This window comes from Leopardus geoffroyi, chromosome A1 (genome assembly GCF_018350155.1).
Source record: "Leopardus geoffroyi isolate Oge1 chromosome A1, O.geoffroyi_Oge1_pat1.0, whole genome shotgun sequence".
In the NCBI taxonomy this organism is placed as follows: domain Eukaryota; kingdom Metazoa; phylum Chordata; class Mammalia; order Carnivora; family Felidae; genus Leopardus; species Leopardus geoffroyi.
In genome coordinates, this window is record NC_059326.1 from 29,600,660 (window position 1) to 29,617,074 (window position 16,415).

Here is a 16,415-nt window from a genome sequence, read left to right on the forward strand (position 1 = left end):
ACATTGCTTTGTGAGAACCACACTACTGGGTTAAAGCAAAATTAATGATGTGTGGCTTTTGAAATGATTTTACCTTTTAAGAACACTACCAAATCCCTAGGATGTGGGAGCACTGGGTAGAGAATGAAAGCATTCCTGTTGGCCTATATTTGTCGTTGGCCAATTGTGATCGTGTTGTGTCTTCTTGCATCATTGTTTCAGCTACCACCTAACATACTTTTTTGACTGCCCAGGGTGGCAAACTTTTAATCTGATGTTAAATCTTGATCAATTGATAGTAGCTTTCTATGAGATATTGTATCTGGGTTTTAAACAGAATGCTGTAATTTCTTAGGGTTGCCTGCCATTGACAGGATGGGCTTGATTGTGTCTTTATTGATTCTGTTAACTTCCCTGAACTCTAGATTTAACCTCTAGGTTTTGTGTTTGTTTCTTTGTTTTTATTGGACAGCTTTGCATTTTCTAAGCATGTCAACTTCTACATGATCTTTGAGTCTTTTCCAAATTAGGAGAAAATCTGTGATGGTCAATGTATATCATCTAAATTGTTCAGAATAAATGAGGTGATAATAATTAACATTTATTGAGTTTCTACTGTAGGCCAGGAATTGTGCTAAGATACTACATTAGATTGTGGGTTTGGTGGGGGAGAGCGGAGAAGGGGAGATACCGACTCTCTTGCAAAGAAAAGCTCCAGACTTATTTTAATTCCCTGTTATCTTTTCTCCAAATAGCTTATGATAATAGGTTATTTGATTAAAAATCATGTTTAATTAGAATTCAGTTGCTTTTAAAAAAACATGTACTGGGGCGCCTGGGTGGCGCAGTCGGTTAAGCGTCCGACTTCAGCCAGGTCACGATCTCGCGGTCCGTGAGTTCAAGCCCCGCGTCAGGCTCTGGGCTGATGGCTCAGAGCCTGGAGCCTGCTTCCGATTCTGTGTCTCCCTCTCTCTCTGCCCTTCCCCCGTTCATGCTCTGTCTCTCTCTGTCCCAAAAATAAATAAACGTTGAAAAAAAAAATAAAAAAATAAAAAATAAAAAATAAAAAAAATAAAAAAACATGTACTAACAGTCAACATGTTTATATTTTAGGAGCTGACTAAGGCTTTGGAACAGAAACCAGATGATGCGGAATATTATTGTCAAAGAGCTTATTGTTACATTCTTCTTGGGAATTACTGTGGTAACTTTTCTTACTGACTGTATTTTTTCTTAAGTTGTAAATTTTGCCAAAGATACAGTGAATCATACACAGTAGAGATTATCTTTGAGGATTTTTAAATTGGTCTTTCATACAAGGTGTAAAGTAGCTGAAACATGACAAACTTGTTGAGCAACACCCAAACAGATGTTCTGGGTGTCTTTTCTTCCTTCAGTGGGTGGACAATTTATATGGATTTCATTTGTAGTTATTTTATATGCTAACAAAAAATAGCATTACATTTACTATTTCACAGAGTATTTAAATGAAATGTTCTTATTTGCAATTTTTATAAAAAAGAATACCTTTCTGTATTGTGTAACTTTATTCTGGATAGAGAATCTGGGTAGGGAAAAATTAAATACCTTGAGACAAATTACATAAATGATGTTAATGAGAAAATTAGATGAACTTTATCACAGAGCTTTATTCATAGACTGAATAGCTTTAAAAAGGAAGCTAAATATTAGGCTCATAAGGTATGAGGGTAAAGTTTTTTGAATTATATCTTGGATTAGCTTTTCCTAATTTAGAAGCATTTGTCCATTTTCAAACTTGAAAACTTAAAAATCTAAGGCTGATTCAAGTTCTGTATGTAACTTGTTAGGATCCACAAATAACTGACTGAAAACCCCATTTTTTTTTTTTTTTTTTTGTATATAGATGCTGTTGCTGATGCAAGGAAATCTCTTGAACTTAATCCAAATAATTCCATTGCTATGCTGAGAAAAGGGTATGCAATAACCACTCTTCTTATTGAATCTGGACTATAGATAGTAGGTGTTTAGTTTGTTGAATGAATTAATTTTAAGTTTTATGTAAATAGTAAATTCTGTATTTATACATTTTATTAATACATTTTACAGCTGAAATAGGATTTAATTTTAAATATAATTTTATACTTCCATAACTAGTTAGTATGTGATAGGAGATATATAACTAGTGTTTTTTAAAATAGCAATGATTGGAGTAATTGGAAGGTATAGATGAAACTGATGGATTTCATATCCGTTTTTGTTCATTGTTTGGGATTTACTATATTTAAGTGACTAGAGAATATATTTCTCAACCAAGCTAGACAGGCTACATTTAATGCTGTGAAAGCGCTGTATCTGTGTACTTTATATCCCAGCTTGTTTCTGTTAAGTGTAACTTTATTCTTAAGAAACTTCTTTAATTTCTTAGTGTAACTATATTTTGGAATAAGCAAGTGTACATAATTAAAATCAAGAAATTCCTTCTGAAATGAGTTCCAAAATAGGGTTTTAATGGGAGATATACTTAATGTTACAGTATATTAGAAAACTTCTTGGCTTATTAACATATACTTAAAATATTTCTTTTACCAGTAGAGCATGCTAAGATATTTAATTAGAAAGAAAGCCTTTTTTCATGATCTCACGTGTGTGTGGTATTTGTTTTTAATATGCTCATGCAGGATATGTGAATACCATGAAAAAAACTTTGCTGCTGCTCTAGAAACTTTTGTAGGAGGACAGAAATTAGATAGTAAGTATTGGAATTGTATGTTAATAAACTAACCCACTATTTCTGTATTTTAAATACCACAGCTCAATTTTGTTAGTGTAATCTCAAATTCATCTCAAGTTCATTGTAGAAACCCAACATCTTTTTTTCTTTTCTTACTGACATTTCCTGTTGTTTGCAAAATTTGAGTTTACTTAAAATTGATTAAATTGTCCTTTCTTTAGCATTTAAATCACAGGTAAACTTTGCCATTAGAAGTTAAAAACTGTATATAAAGACTCACTGTGCTCCCTTTACTTAGCCTGGCTTTATATTTTTCTGATAGACAAGTGAAAGTTTCATTTGCTCTTTTTTCAGAAGTCTATTCAGTTTAAGTTATTATTCAGGTAGCTGAGATGGGAAGTTTCACAGCAGAGATTTTTTTTTTCTTTTTTTTTCTTTTTTTTTTTTCAATATATGAAATTTATTGTCAAATTGGTTTCCATACAACACCCAGTGCTCATCCCAAAAGGTGCCCTCCTCAATACCCATTACCCACCCTCCCCTCCCTCCCACCCCCCATCAACCCTCAGTTTGTTCTCAGTTTTTAACAGTCTCTCATGCTTTGGCTCTCTCCCACTCTAACCTCTTTTTTTTTTTTTTCCTTCCCCTCCCCCATGGGTTTCTGTTAAGTTTCTCAAGATCCACATAAGAGTGAAACCATATGGTATCTGTCTTTCTCTGTATGGCTTATTTTACTTAGCATCACACTCTCCAGTTCCATCCACGTTGCTACAAAAGGCCATATTTCATTCTTTCTCATTGCCACGTAGTATTCCATTGTGTATATAAACCACAATTTCTTTATCCATTCATCAGTTGATGGACATTTAGGCTCTTTCCACAATATGGCTATTGTTGAGAGTGCTGCTATAAACTTTGGGGTACAAGTGCCCCTATGCATCAGCATTCCTGTATCCCTTGGGTAAATTCCTAGCAGTGCTTTTGCTGGGTCATAGGGTAGGTCTATTTTTAATTTTCTGAGGAACCTCCACACTGCTTTCCAGAGCGGCTGCACCAATTTGCATTCCCACCAACAGTGCAAGAGGGTTCCCGTTTTTCCACATCCTCTCCAGCATCTATAGTCTCCTGATTTGTTCATTTTGGCCACTCTGACTGGCGTAAGGTGGTATCTGAGTGTGGTTTTGATTTGTATTTCCCTGATAAGGAGCGACGTTGAACATCTTTTCATGTGCCTGTTGGCCATCCGGATGTCTTCTTTAGAGAAGTGTCTATTCATGTTTTCTGCCCATTTCTTCACTGGGTTATTTGTTTTTTGGGTGTGGAGTTTGGTGAGCTCTTTATAGATTTTGGATACTAGCCCTTTGTCCGATATGTCATTTGCAAATATCTTTTCCCATTCCGTTGGTTGCCTTTTAGTTTTGTTGGTTGTTTTCTTTGCTGTGCAGAAGCTTTTTATCTTCATAAGGTCCCAGTAATTCACTTTTGCTTTTAATTCCCTTACAGCAGAGATTTTTATAGGGAAGTGTAGTGTCAGTTTGGGTAAATTGTGATAGGAAGAAACTTGGAGCTTTGAAAGTACTGTGAGTTTTTAATGTCAGCTTCAGAGAAGTATGTGAAAATTAGTAGTATGGATATCTGTGCACATGTATAGAAATTGTAAGAGCCAAAAAAACCAGAAAAGTCTGCAAAATACTGGCAGACAAAAGTTGTAAGTAATCTCATAGATAATCGTAGACTACAGAATTCTTATTGTGTATTGTGTACTGTCATTTTATCTTCCTCTAATGATAGAGTCTTTTCACAGTTCTCTAGAGCAGTGGTTCCTAACTAGGGATGATTTTACTCCCTTGGGGACATTTGATAATGTCTGAAGAGATTTTTGATGACCATGACTGATGGATGGGGGATGTGCTATTGACATCTAGTGAGTAGAGGCCAGGGATACTGGTAAACATTCTATGTTTTACAGGATTATTTCCCAGAACAGAGAGAAGTATCTCGTCCAAAATATCAGTAGTGTTGAGGTTGTGAATCTCTACTTTAAAGTATTGCATGACTGTGTTTTTATATTTCTAAAAATTTACTGTTGTATTGTTTTGATTATTTGCTATTCTTCTGTATACCTGCTCAGGAGAGAACAGCGCGCCCAACTTTGCAATCGGAACCTACAAATTAGGAAAGAGTGGTAGTATGTGAACCATTAGGTTACTCGCTTAGCAAGCCAGTGTACCACCACTCCTAGCAAATTCTAGAGTCCAGTTTTCTTGTATGATACATATATGAAAATCCTGAAGAGACATGAATCATTCCCCTTTCTAGACTTCAAAGCCCTATTTTATTTCTTTTTTTAGAGCAAAAGTTCCCCATCTAAAATTTTTCTTTTTTAATACCTTCTTGCCATGGACTTTTATCTTAGAATTACTTCAGTCTGCCTCAAATGAAGGTGTCTGGTTTTTGGTAAAATTGCTGTTGAGGATATTTAATTTAAAAACAGATTTGCTTTTTTAATTTTAGGGAAAATTTATGTTAAATTGTTAGGGTTCCCTTATTAGACAAGGTAAAAAATTTATAACTCAGAATATTACTTTTTTTTTCCTTTGGTATGGTAGAAAGCTTGGTTTTTATTTACTGATTAATTTGAATAATAGGTTATTCAAATCAAAGATTTTGATGTAATTGTTTCGCCCACTAAAATGAATATGTATGTACGTGTATGTAGGTATTAGTTAAGGCCTGTGTAGTTGAATTTCACTTATAAATTAATGTATTAGGAAATTTCATATTAAGAAATTAAAACAATTTTTTTGATGTTTAATTTTGAGAGAAAGAAAACACAAGTGGGGGAGAGACAGAGAGGGAGACACAGAATCCAAAGCAGGCTCCAGTCTCTGAGCTGTCAGCACAGAGCCCAATGCACGGCTTGAACCCACAAACCGCGAGATCATGACCTGAGCCCATATTGGATGCTTAACCAACTGAGCCACTCAGGCACCCCATTTTAAGAAATTTTTATTTTTCAAAATAATCTTGCTTGTAATTAGATTGAGTGTGTAAACTTTTATTTAGAATACATTTAATAATTTTAAACATTATATTTCATTAGACCCTGTACTGTTTAGATATCATCATTGTTCTAAGTCTTGTAATAATTTGCTTACATACACGTTTGCATTGCCGTCTTTTAAGTGTATAGTTCACCATCTGTCATCTGTTGGCTCCCGTGGAATCTGGAGATTCGACAACTACACAAAGTACAGAAGTGGATTTTTAAAAATTTTTTTTAAATGTTTATTCATTTTTGAGAGAGAGAGAGAGGGAGACACCAAATCTGAAGCAGGCTCCAAGCTCTGAGCTGTCAGCACAGAGCCCAACGCGGGCCTCAAACCCATGAACTGTGAGATCATGACCTGAACTGAGGTTGGCCGCTTAACTGAGCCACGCAGGCGCCCCAGAGGTGTTTTTTTGCCCTTGGTAGGAATGGCATGGTAACAAGAAGGCCACTGAGAGAATAGTAGACAGGATAGGTAGGTAGCTGCTTTGGAGAACAAACCTGGGTCAGGAGAGGCCTTTAGATCCCGGTCCAGCTGTCTGTTACTAGGCTTCCACTCCACACTAAATGATGGTGTGTAGGGACTCTAATTCAGATCTGATTTCGTTGTGCTAGAGGAAGCTCCTTTAACAGAAGAGGGTGAGGGGAAATAGAGATTCTGTGTATCTGGGAACCAGTAAGGTTGACTGGTTAAAAGCAATTTTTTTTTTTAAATTCTTCAGGATGAATGTCTAGATGTTAAACCTATTGGTATATTTGTAGCTGTAATTTTACGCTTGCTATAAACTGTGGTACTACAAGGGTTTCTGTCTAATTTACTGCTGAATCCCCAAGTGCCTAAAGCACTGCTTGGAACATAGTAGATATTCAGTAAGTATTTGTTGAATGGATATGTTAGATGGTGCAGATGAGTGATGTTACACTCTGTTTTTTTCTAGGTGCAGATCCTGATTTCACTGTCTGGATTAAAAGGTGTCAAGAAGCTCAGGATGGTAAGCATGTAGGTTTCTAAAGGTCTTTCAGTTTACAAAGAAGTAAATGTTTGACATTTTTGGATTTAAACAAATTTATTTGTAACTTTATAACTTTATACATCATAAATTTAACTAGTTCCCTCAGATAGGGATTTCTAAGGTACTGTTATATTGAAAGGATGATTTAGATAGATTTGTATCATTATATTACCGGTAAGAAATTACTAAGAAGTCTAAAGTGACTCCAGAATGCAAAATTAAACCACTTTCTTTTATTTGGGATGTATGGTAAATTGATTTATGCAATCAGTCAGTATGTTTGCACCATAGAAATTATGTGTATAACTTTGTCTATAAGTGTATTGTTAACCGGAGATGTTTTTATGTTTTTAATAGGATCACAATCTGAGGTGGTAAGTACAAAGTTTTTCTCCTTCGTGTTTTTACTTAATTATAATTTTGCCATGCATATTTGAGACAGGACTCAGACCGATCTTTCTTTTAGTTATATCTTAAGCAATTTGATGCAAATACTTTTTCCTTTAGTAACTGAAATAATACATTTTGGTTTGATGAAATAAATATAGAGGTTTGTAGCCATGAAAATTATTGGGCTCATTTAATGTAATGAGTCAAGTTGATTTGGTATGTTTTAGTATGGTCAGGGTGGTTATTTTTTTTTCTTTTCCTTGCTGAAACATCCTCACATTTAGGTTGAACAGCTGCTGCCTTGGAAGCACTTGCAGGGTTTATGGTGGTGTAATAGGAGCACAAAAGTCAGAGGCGCCTGGATGGCTTAGTTGGTTGAGCGTCCAACTCTTGGTTTCAGCTCAGGTCATGGTGTCATAGTTTGTGAGTTTGAGCCCTGCATCCAGCTCTGCACTGAGAGCACGGAACCTGCTTGGGATATATATACTCTCTCTCTCTTCGTCCCTCATGTGCACATGCTCGCTCGCTTGCCCTCTCTCACAAAATAAATATTAAAAAAAAACCCCCCACACAAAAGTTAACTAGAATTTGGAAATGTTTATCTGTCTAATTTAGTTTCATATTTGGTGTTTGGACATGAAGACTTTCAAGTCTTTTAAAACTGAAAAATTAAAAATTATGATGGAGTTGAGAGATGCCTGGGTGGCTCAGTTGGTTAGGTGTCCGACTTCGGCTCAGGTCATGATCTCACGGTTTGTGAGTCTGAGCCCATGTCTGGCTCTGTACTGACACCTCAGAGCCTGGAACCTGCTTTGGGTTGTGTGTCTCTGCCCCTCCACCAGCTCGCACTCTGTCCCTCTTTCAAAAATAAACATTTAAAAAAAATTAAAATTGTGGTGGAGTTGAAAATTATTTGACTTTTTTTAACTACAATGTTTATAAATAACACGCATAAATTACGGCTAGTGGTTTTTTAGCAGTGATCATCTACAATTTAGGCAATAAAATGACAAGGATTTAGGAAACGTGTGTGGTCTTAACTCTAAGGGCAGTTACTTAACCTTTTTGGGTCTCTTTCTTCAAATCTGAATGAAAATGTACATCTTTGTCTTCCAGAATTACATTGTGACACTGAGAAAATATTTTATTCTCTGGGTTTTCTTCATTTGTAAACCGGGTCTGCTAGAGTTAATCTGCTTTAGACAGGTTGTGAGCATGAGGCCAGGTATGTGCATATGTAGTGACTGGAGTTTTGAACATCACCAAAAGTGAACCCTGTCTGGTTATCCCTATACCCCCAAGGCTTGTGTATATTCCTAAGTATGATAGGTGAGGGAAGTATTTAAAAGTTGGCTTCTTTCACACCGCTGGTATTTTTGTTTATGGCTTACTATTTTGGGGATTGGAACTAGTCCTGAAAACAACAGAGTAGCATTTGGATAATACTTCGTCTGGTAACACAAATTGCTGTATAGTCACAGTGCATTTTGTCGCTGCTGTAGTTGACACCAGTGTAGTTTTATCTTTATACCGAGGTGAACTGGAATCATCTGTTCTAGTCATTATCTCCATCTGATATCTAGATTGAGTATTTGTCAATAGTTAATGCTGGAGGGTAATTCTGAGTTAGACTCAGATCTGTAGAGGGGTTTTATTTTCTTCCTTCAAACCCCATCACTTCGCTTATCATTTAGGGGCAACTTAGAGGTCACTTACGACCCAGGGCAAGTTTTTCAGATTTACATAGTTTTAACTGGCACACATGTAGTTTAGGAAAGTATGGATTGATCAAGAGTCACTTTGTTTTTTGATGGGCAGTTTAGAATGTTTGTTATTGAGAGACCATAAATGGAGTAAGCTGTTATCTGGAAGGTACCATGAAAATGTTCCCTTCATATGTTCCAGAGCCATGTTTGATGCCATTGTTAAGCATGAAGTTTATACTAATTTCTTTTTTTTTTGTTGTTTTTTTTTTAATTTTTAAAGTTTATTTATTTTGAGAGAGAAGTGCATGCGCAAGTTGGGGAGGGGCAGAGAGAGAGGGAGACAGAGAATCCCAGGCAGGCTCTGTAACATCAATGCAGAGCCCTGTGAGGGGCTCAAACTCCCAAACCGTAAGATAGTGACCTGAGCCCAAGTCCAATGCCTAACCGACTGAGCCACCCAGGCGACCCAAGTTACACTATTTCTGAAAAATGGTTTTTTAAATGTCATTGTTATTTTCATTTTATTTAAAAAATTTTTTTTTTTTAACGTTTATTTATTTTTGAGACAGAGAGAGACAGCATGAACAGGGGAGGGGCAGAGAGAGAGGGAGACACAGAATCTGAAACAGGCTCCAGGCTCTGAGCGGTCAACACAGAGCCCGACGCGGGGCTCGAACTCACGGACCGTGAGATCATGACCTGAGCCGAAGTCGGACGCTTAACCGACTGAGCCACCCAGGCGCCCCTGTTATTTTCATTTTAAAGAGTTAGTACTGAACATTTTAGATGTAAGCTTTTCCAATCATACCTTTAGAAAGTATTTTGGGTTTTATGCTTTTATTTTATTTTATTTTTTTTTAAATTTTTTTTTTTCAACGTTTATTTATTTTTTTTGGGACAGAGAGAGACAGAGCATGAACGGGGGAGGGGCAGAGAGAGAGGGAGACACAGAATCGGAAACAGGCTCCAGGCTCTGAGCCATCAGCCCAGAGCCCGACGCGGGGCTCAAACTCACGGACCGCGAGATCGTGACCTGGCTGAAGTCGGACGCTTAACCGACTGCGCCACCCAGGCGCCCCTATGCTTTTATTTTAGAAAAAAAAATCTTAAAATTATAAAAATACTGAATATTCTAATTTTTTGAGATGACTAGTGTTACTTAACAATTATGAATATTATGCTTTGTCTTTGAGGACGTTTTCATGTAGTTACTCCATATCAAAGTAACCGTAGCACTGGGTAAATTAATAATATGTGCGTTTTAATATACAGTTGCTAAACCAGTTTTTAAAAATTTTTCTCTTTCGACTTGCCAAAATCAGTCTGCATCCCAGAGGACTCATCAGTCAAAAATCAAGTAAGTGTTTCTTTTTCATGAAATAATGCATGATATATATGTCTAAAGGGAAAAATCCTATTGTTTAATAGTAATGAGCAAGTCCTTACTTTGTGAATTTAAGTATTTTTTAGTTTTTTTAGAAATAGTGCTTAGCCCGAGAAAACAAATTCTCGAGCTGTTTGCTGATTCCTGTTAGTCTTTATGATTAAGGGCAAATTAAAATCACTTCACTTTAAACTTGCTTTTTCTGGTTCCATATTATGTCACCTTGAGATGACAAGAGCCTCTTTAGGTGTTATTACACAGGTAAATAAGTTAGTAGGCTTGACAGAATTGTGCCTTTTATATTTTAGAGTATATTTTTCATAGGATAATTCTGCATGAGTTGAAAGTTACTGTTGCTCAGGGCAACAGTTACAATGATGAATTAAGCATCTAGCAAGTATTTGAATTTATTTTTAATTATTCGTTAGCCATGTGTACAACTCGTATTCTTAGGACTGTAACAGAAACACAAGGCATTGATCTGGAGCCTTGCATCCTCACTGAATTTCAGCAGGAAACTGAGACTTTTAAAGTATATGTCTTTAATCAAGGTGCATTTTAATTACCTAAAATTGCTTGAAAATGTTAAAACAATTCATGTTCTTTCTGGTGAGATTTAGGATGAGTCTCCAAGTACCAAGTAGACAGGGAAATTTGACTAGCTTGGTGGCAGCATCAAGAGTATAACACAAACATCGAATAATAACTATGATGTTAGAATGTAAGATAATCTGACATTGATTTCATATTACCAGGCACTGTGCTCAGTCTTAGGAATATAATAGTGGCAGGATAGATAAATAGCTCTGCCCTCATGGAGTTTATAATCTAATCTAATCTAATTTGAAAGTGAGGATCCCTACAGTTTTAGAGCCTTCTGTGGGAAAGATACACATAATTAGAATTTCTAGGCCCACTAGTTTTCCCATGTACCTTGAGACTGAAGGAAGATACTGTATTTAATGTTGTGTTTGGTAGGATGGGTTAAACTTTTAAGTTATTTTAATTTTTAGCTCATTTGCTTCTGCTCATTGTGTTCAGGGCTGTTGCCCCCAGCTTCAGTTAAGAGATTTTGGAGTATGAAGTCAGGTTGATGTGGGTCCAGTGTAACACCTACCACTGACTGGCTTATTGCTTCACCCTTCTGGGCTTATATTTTTTCATCTGTAAAATAGGGATAGAGTGCTTTTTCTTCGTATTAGATTGAAACGGAAGTGTAAAACTATTGATGGTATGTAATAATGGTTTGTTGTTTAGAATCAGTTTTGTTTTCAACATTAGATTAAGCATAACAGTAATACAGATGTACGTCAGAACCCCGAAAATCATGTAAGTGTTTAAGTCTCCTGGAAACGTTTTAGGGATTATACCTCACTGTTCATTAGTACAGATCAAAGGAAAAGCAGTTATATAAAATTGTTTGTGAATCACCAGCTGCTTTTCTATTTTCTTCCTCAAGGTGGAGCTCTTGTTTATCATATTGTAGTTTTTATCTTGACAAAACAATAAAGAAGCAACAACTTTGAGAATATTAGATGTTCTGAGGTTTTTTTTTCTCTTTTAATAGGTATGACTGGTATCAAACAGAATCTCAAGTAATCATTACACTCATGATCAAGAATGTTCAGAAGAATAATGTAAATGTGGAATTTTCAGAAAAAGAGGTTATTACTGTCCTTGAACTATCTTTTATTTTGAGATTACAATGTACTTTTATTTGCAAAATAGTATATTGCAGAATAACCTATAGCAGTTTATCAGATACGTCATTTCTTCCTGAGATGTGGAAAATGCTGATAAAAATCTAAAGCATTGCTTCTCAGTTTGAGTGGTTTTAAATTTTGAGACAAAAGTGTTTATACTGTAGGGTACAGCTAGATGTACATAATTTTCCTTTAGATTTGAAATTCACAGTAGAATCTGGTTGACAAATAATAAAAGACATTAATTAGTAAGATGTGATTTGGTACATTTGTGTGATACACTTTTGTGAAAAAGATCTACTTATTTGTTGGGTGATTTATATGTCTTAGAATTTGCTAACCACGTGAAATTAGTATGGCCTCTAATCATTTGGTTTGCTAGCATTTACTAGAAAACTTTAATGATATTTAAGTTAGTGGTAGAAGTAGATGTCTTGCATATGAATACTTTTGTTTCATACTATATTTTGCTCTTGAGTTTTCTGGAGATTTAAATGTTAAATATTTGTTTGAAACATACTATTTTCTGTTATTTAATGATGTATGTGAGAATCCATGTAAAGGGTACCCGATAGAAAAAAAGGATTATTTTGAGTTTCTTAAATCTGGTACTCTATATAAATTATTTAAAACAATCTGTAGCAGCATTGAAATTCTGTTCTTATATTCAGTTTAAGTGATCCTTCATTATATAAATTATAAAATGTACTGCTAATTTTGTATTCATTAGTTGTCTGCTTTGGTGAAACTTCCTTCTGGAGAGGATTATAATTTGAAACTGAGACTTCTTCATCTTATAATACCAGAACAGAGCACATTTAAAGTACTTTCAACAAAGGTAAGACAATTTTAAAAGGGTTGTTAGTGGGAGCACCTGGCTAGCTGTCAGAAGAGCATGCAACTCTTGATCTTGGGGTTGTGAGTTCAAACCCCACATTGGGTGTAGATATTACTTAAAAATAAAATAGTTGTCAGTAGTGATGTTTTCAAAATCTAGAAATATTGGTCAACTACTCACCCATGTGATTTTAAGTTTATAGATCCTTTCAGGCACATGTCTTCCAATTAAAAACAATAATTTTTGAGTAACAATTTTCCCCTCCCAAAATTCTAGGACAGTGGAATGTAAAAATCAATTTAACCTCAGTAGTGTTTATATATTTATTAAGATTGGTATAATAGTTCTTAAAGAGGTTTTTTAAAAAGCAATTATCAGCCTCTATTTAAGATTTGATACTGACAGTGAGTATCTCTTCTCTTGAACTTGTCTGTTTTGATGTACAAATACTTTCTCACCCTGTTTTATGCAGTTAAAAATACTACTGTGAAGATGAATCTGCCTGGTTTTTTTCCTGTTTTTTAATTAAGTTGAATTTTAGAATACTTTGTTAACAAGCGAATACTGAGTAATTCAAACTGTGGTTTGAGTAATTATGTAATTTTTAGATTTCTTTATATTTTCAAAAAGTATGCAATGGAATTAAAATTCATATATTGTTTTAGATATCAATCAAAAGATGTAGGTAGTATAATTTAACAGGACAGGTACTGAACTGAAAAATCAAAAAAATCTGACTCTGGTTCTTTGCTCTGTGAATTTACATTGTCACAAAATTATTGTAGGTGTAAATTTTCACTGTATAAATGAGAGATATGGACTCAATGAGTGTTGAAATTTTTTCATCTATAAAATTGTATGGAGATATGTAATGAGTTAATGACAATAAATGATAGAAGTAGATTTTTTCCATTGCTACACCTTCTTTACAAACATGTCCTGCAACATGCTGTGTTGTTAATTATTGAGTTTAAGTTCTAAGGCTGGGTGAATTTTCATATCCTAGAGTAGAATCAGGTCAGCTAGTGTCAGGGAGAATATGGTAACTGGCTTTGCGGAAAGAAGAGGGTATCTGCCGAGCATTTGAGCAAAAGTGCAAAATAAAGAAGTGGTCATTTTTTGCATCTAGTTAGAAATGATTTACCCACTAATTTATTTAAAGATTACAAAGTACAAAGCTGTTAAATTATGAGGGGGAGAGAAGAAACAGTTGTTTGGAAGATAGAAAGTAGGTGGGAAAAAGGAATGAAATCTTACCAAGATTGTAGTCCTATTGACCCTATCCACATAGTGTAGAATTTGTTTAGTAAAAGGTGGGTAAGTAATCAACCACAAAACTATGGCTAGATTTGGGAGGGGGACAGTTGAGAAAATTACGAATTAGGCATTTTCCTACATATGGTATTTTTATCAACAGGTTGTTAATGCATATTCTTTTGAAGTAGTTTAAATGGAAGCTGACTTGTGTGAATAGATGGCGTAAATGACTTAAAAACTTGTGTTAGTGGGTCACCTCATGTAACTTATGGAAGAATAGTATTTGTGATAATAAACACAGAAGTCTGTGTGGCTAGAATTGAGGATGTTAATGAAGCACCGTCATCTCTTATTCTTTATTTTCCTTTGAGTCTTGAGTACTTCTTGAATCTGACCATTTTGCAGTGCTCCTGCTGTGTTCCCAGTTACCTTTTTTGTGCCTTTCCTCTTTCTTTAAATGCTACATAACTATTTTTCTTTTTTGTGCAGTAGTTTATGTATACGTTTTATTTCCCTTGCATTTAGTCTGTGAGCATAAGAAGCATGTCATATTTATGTCTTTGTATATGCTCCAGGTAAGATTGGCTCATAAAGTATAGGATGCCCCATTAATTTTACAAACTGAATAATTTTTTAGTGTAAGTATATTCCATTTGCTAAATTTGTCAACCCTAGCCCTATGTGTTGTATATAGGGCTGCTCAATAATTGTTCAGTGAATACATTCATTTAATTTTTTAAAGTTTATTTATTTTGGGCAGGGGGTTAGATGGGGTAGAAAGAAGGGGGAGGGGACAGGGCAGAAAGGGAGAGAGAGAAAATCCTAAGGAGGTTCTCCACCAGCAGTAGGGAGCCTGACATGGGGCTCGAACTCATGAACTGTGAGATCATGACCTGAGCCCAAACTCTAAGAGTCAGATGCTTAACCAGCTGAGCCACCCAGATGCCCCTCAGTGAATTAATTTAAAATGGATCTTGAGGGGCGCCTGGGTGGCGCAGTCGGTTAAGCGTCCGACTTCAGCCAGGTCACGATCTCGCGGTCCGTGAGTTTGAGCCCCGCGTCGGGCTCTGGGCTGATGGCTCAGAGCCTGGAGCCTGTTTCCGATTCTGTGTCTCCCTCTCTCTCTGCCCCTCCCCCGTTCATGCTCTGTCTCTCTCTGTCCCAAAAATAAATAAACGTTGAAAAAAAAAATAAAAAAATAAAATAAAATGGATTCTGATGTTAACCCTTTGAAGTTGTTAGATTATTTTTATTCTTAGTTTTATGGATGAAACCGAGGTTCATGGACTTTAAAAGCTTTCCCCAAGTTTACATAGTTACTAAATTATCCATCTTGGCCCAGGGGAAATACTTTCATTTCTGGAAAGCTAGTGCTTCTTTGCTTAGGTTTTTCTAAGTTCTAGATTAAAGAATTACCATTCTAAAGATGTGTAAAGAAGATGACTTTTCTTTTCCTAGCCAAAAGTAACATATATTAGTTTTGTTAGACCACCAACTTTTAAGCTGTATATTATGGGAAACAAATTGAAATAATTGTACTTAATTATATCTTAAGGGAAATGAAAATATAGAATCTTTTTTCATACAGCAGAGGGAGACTGTTAAATACCGAAAATCAAATCTTTCTGTGGGTTACTGAGGTTTATTTAGTGATGACACGAAGACAATAATGAAATCACATGGTTTTCATATGAATTCAGGTATCTTGAATCGTTTATGTGAGTTGAGAAAAGAATGCTTCTGGTCACAAGAAACTGCTTAAAATTAGAGATTCTGTAAAATGGGTACTTTAAAGGGGTGATTTCTTTGGGAATTCGGTTTTTTTCTTTTCCACCTTCAAGGGTGAAGAAATGTTGCATATTCTTGTATAATCTTTGGTTAAGTGTTATTAATTCAAGGGAAATATAATTTGCAATGAAAATAAGAGAGGTAGCACCCTTCAATCAGTGAAATAGCATTTTTAACTAAATATTTTACAGTGTCCTACCTAGATTTTTCCAAGTCAGAATTCATTTTTTTCAGTACCTCTGACAGTTATTTCTCCCTTTTATTGAATCCAAGCTTTCCTATCTGCCTATTAATTCATTTTATTTATTAAGAAACTGTAGTGTTTCTTTTGTTCCATCTTACTAATTTCATGACAGTATTCTCTGCTCACAATCACAGGCTTATAACTTAAGTGTCAGCTGTGCTGTGAAATACTCATATTAAAGGTTAATATTCACTCCTCCTAAAAAAGTGAGAATTTTCAAAATGCTTTGTAGAAATATTCTTTGGGGTACCTGGCTGTCTCATTCAGTGAAGTGTGAGACCTTTGATCTTGGGGTTGTGGGTTCGAGTCCCGCATTGGGTGTAGAGATTACTTAAAAATAAAATTTTTTTA

General features: G+C 35.3%; 1 protein-coding gene across 1 annotated transcript in view; it reads left to right on the forward strand.

Annotated features, from left to right (window-relative positions):
* The window catches only part of SUGT1 (SGT1 homolog, MIS12 kinetochore complex assembly cochaperone), a 45,675-nt gene that overhangs the window by 7,383 nt on the left and 21,877 nt on the right, over nt 1-16,415 (forward strand). The window contains exons 3-10 of the mRNA XM_045478241.1: nt 1,093-1,183; nt 1,865-1,934; nt 2,640-2,710; nt 6,680-6,733; nt 7,112-7,128; nt 10,173-10,207; nt 11,802-11,898; nt 12,668-12,775. Of these exons, the coding sequence (XP_045334197.1) occupies nt 1,093-1,183; nt 1,865-1,934; nt 2,640-2,710; nt 6,680-6,733; nt 7,112-7,128; nt 10,173-10,207; nt 11,802-11,898; nt 12,668-12,775 (543 nt within the window). The remainder of the gene's footprint in view (nt 1-1,092; nt 1,184-1,864; nt 1,935-2,639; nt 2,711-6,679; nt 6,734-7,111; nt 7,129-10,172; nt 10,208-11,801; nt 11,899-12,667; nt 12,776-16,415) is intronic.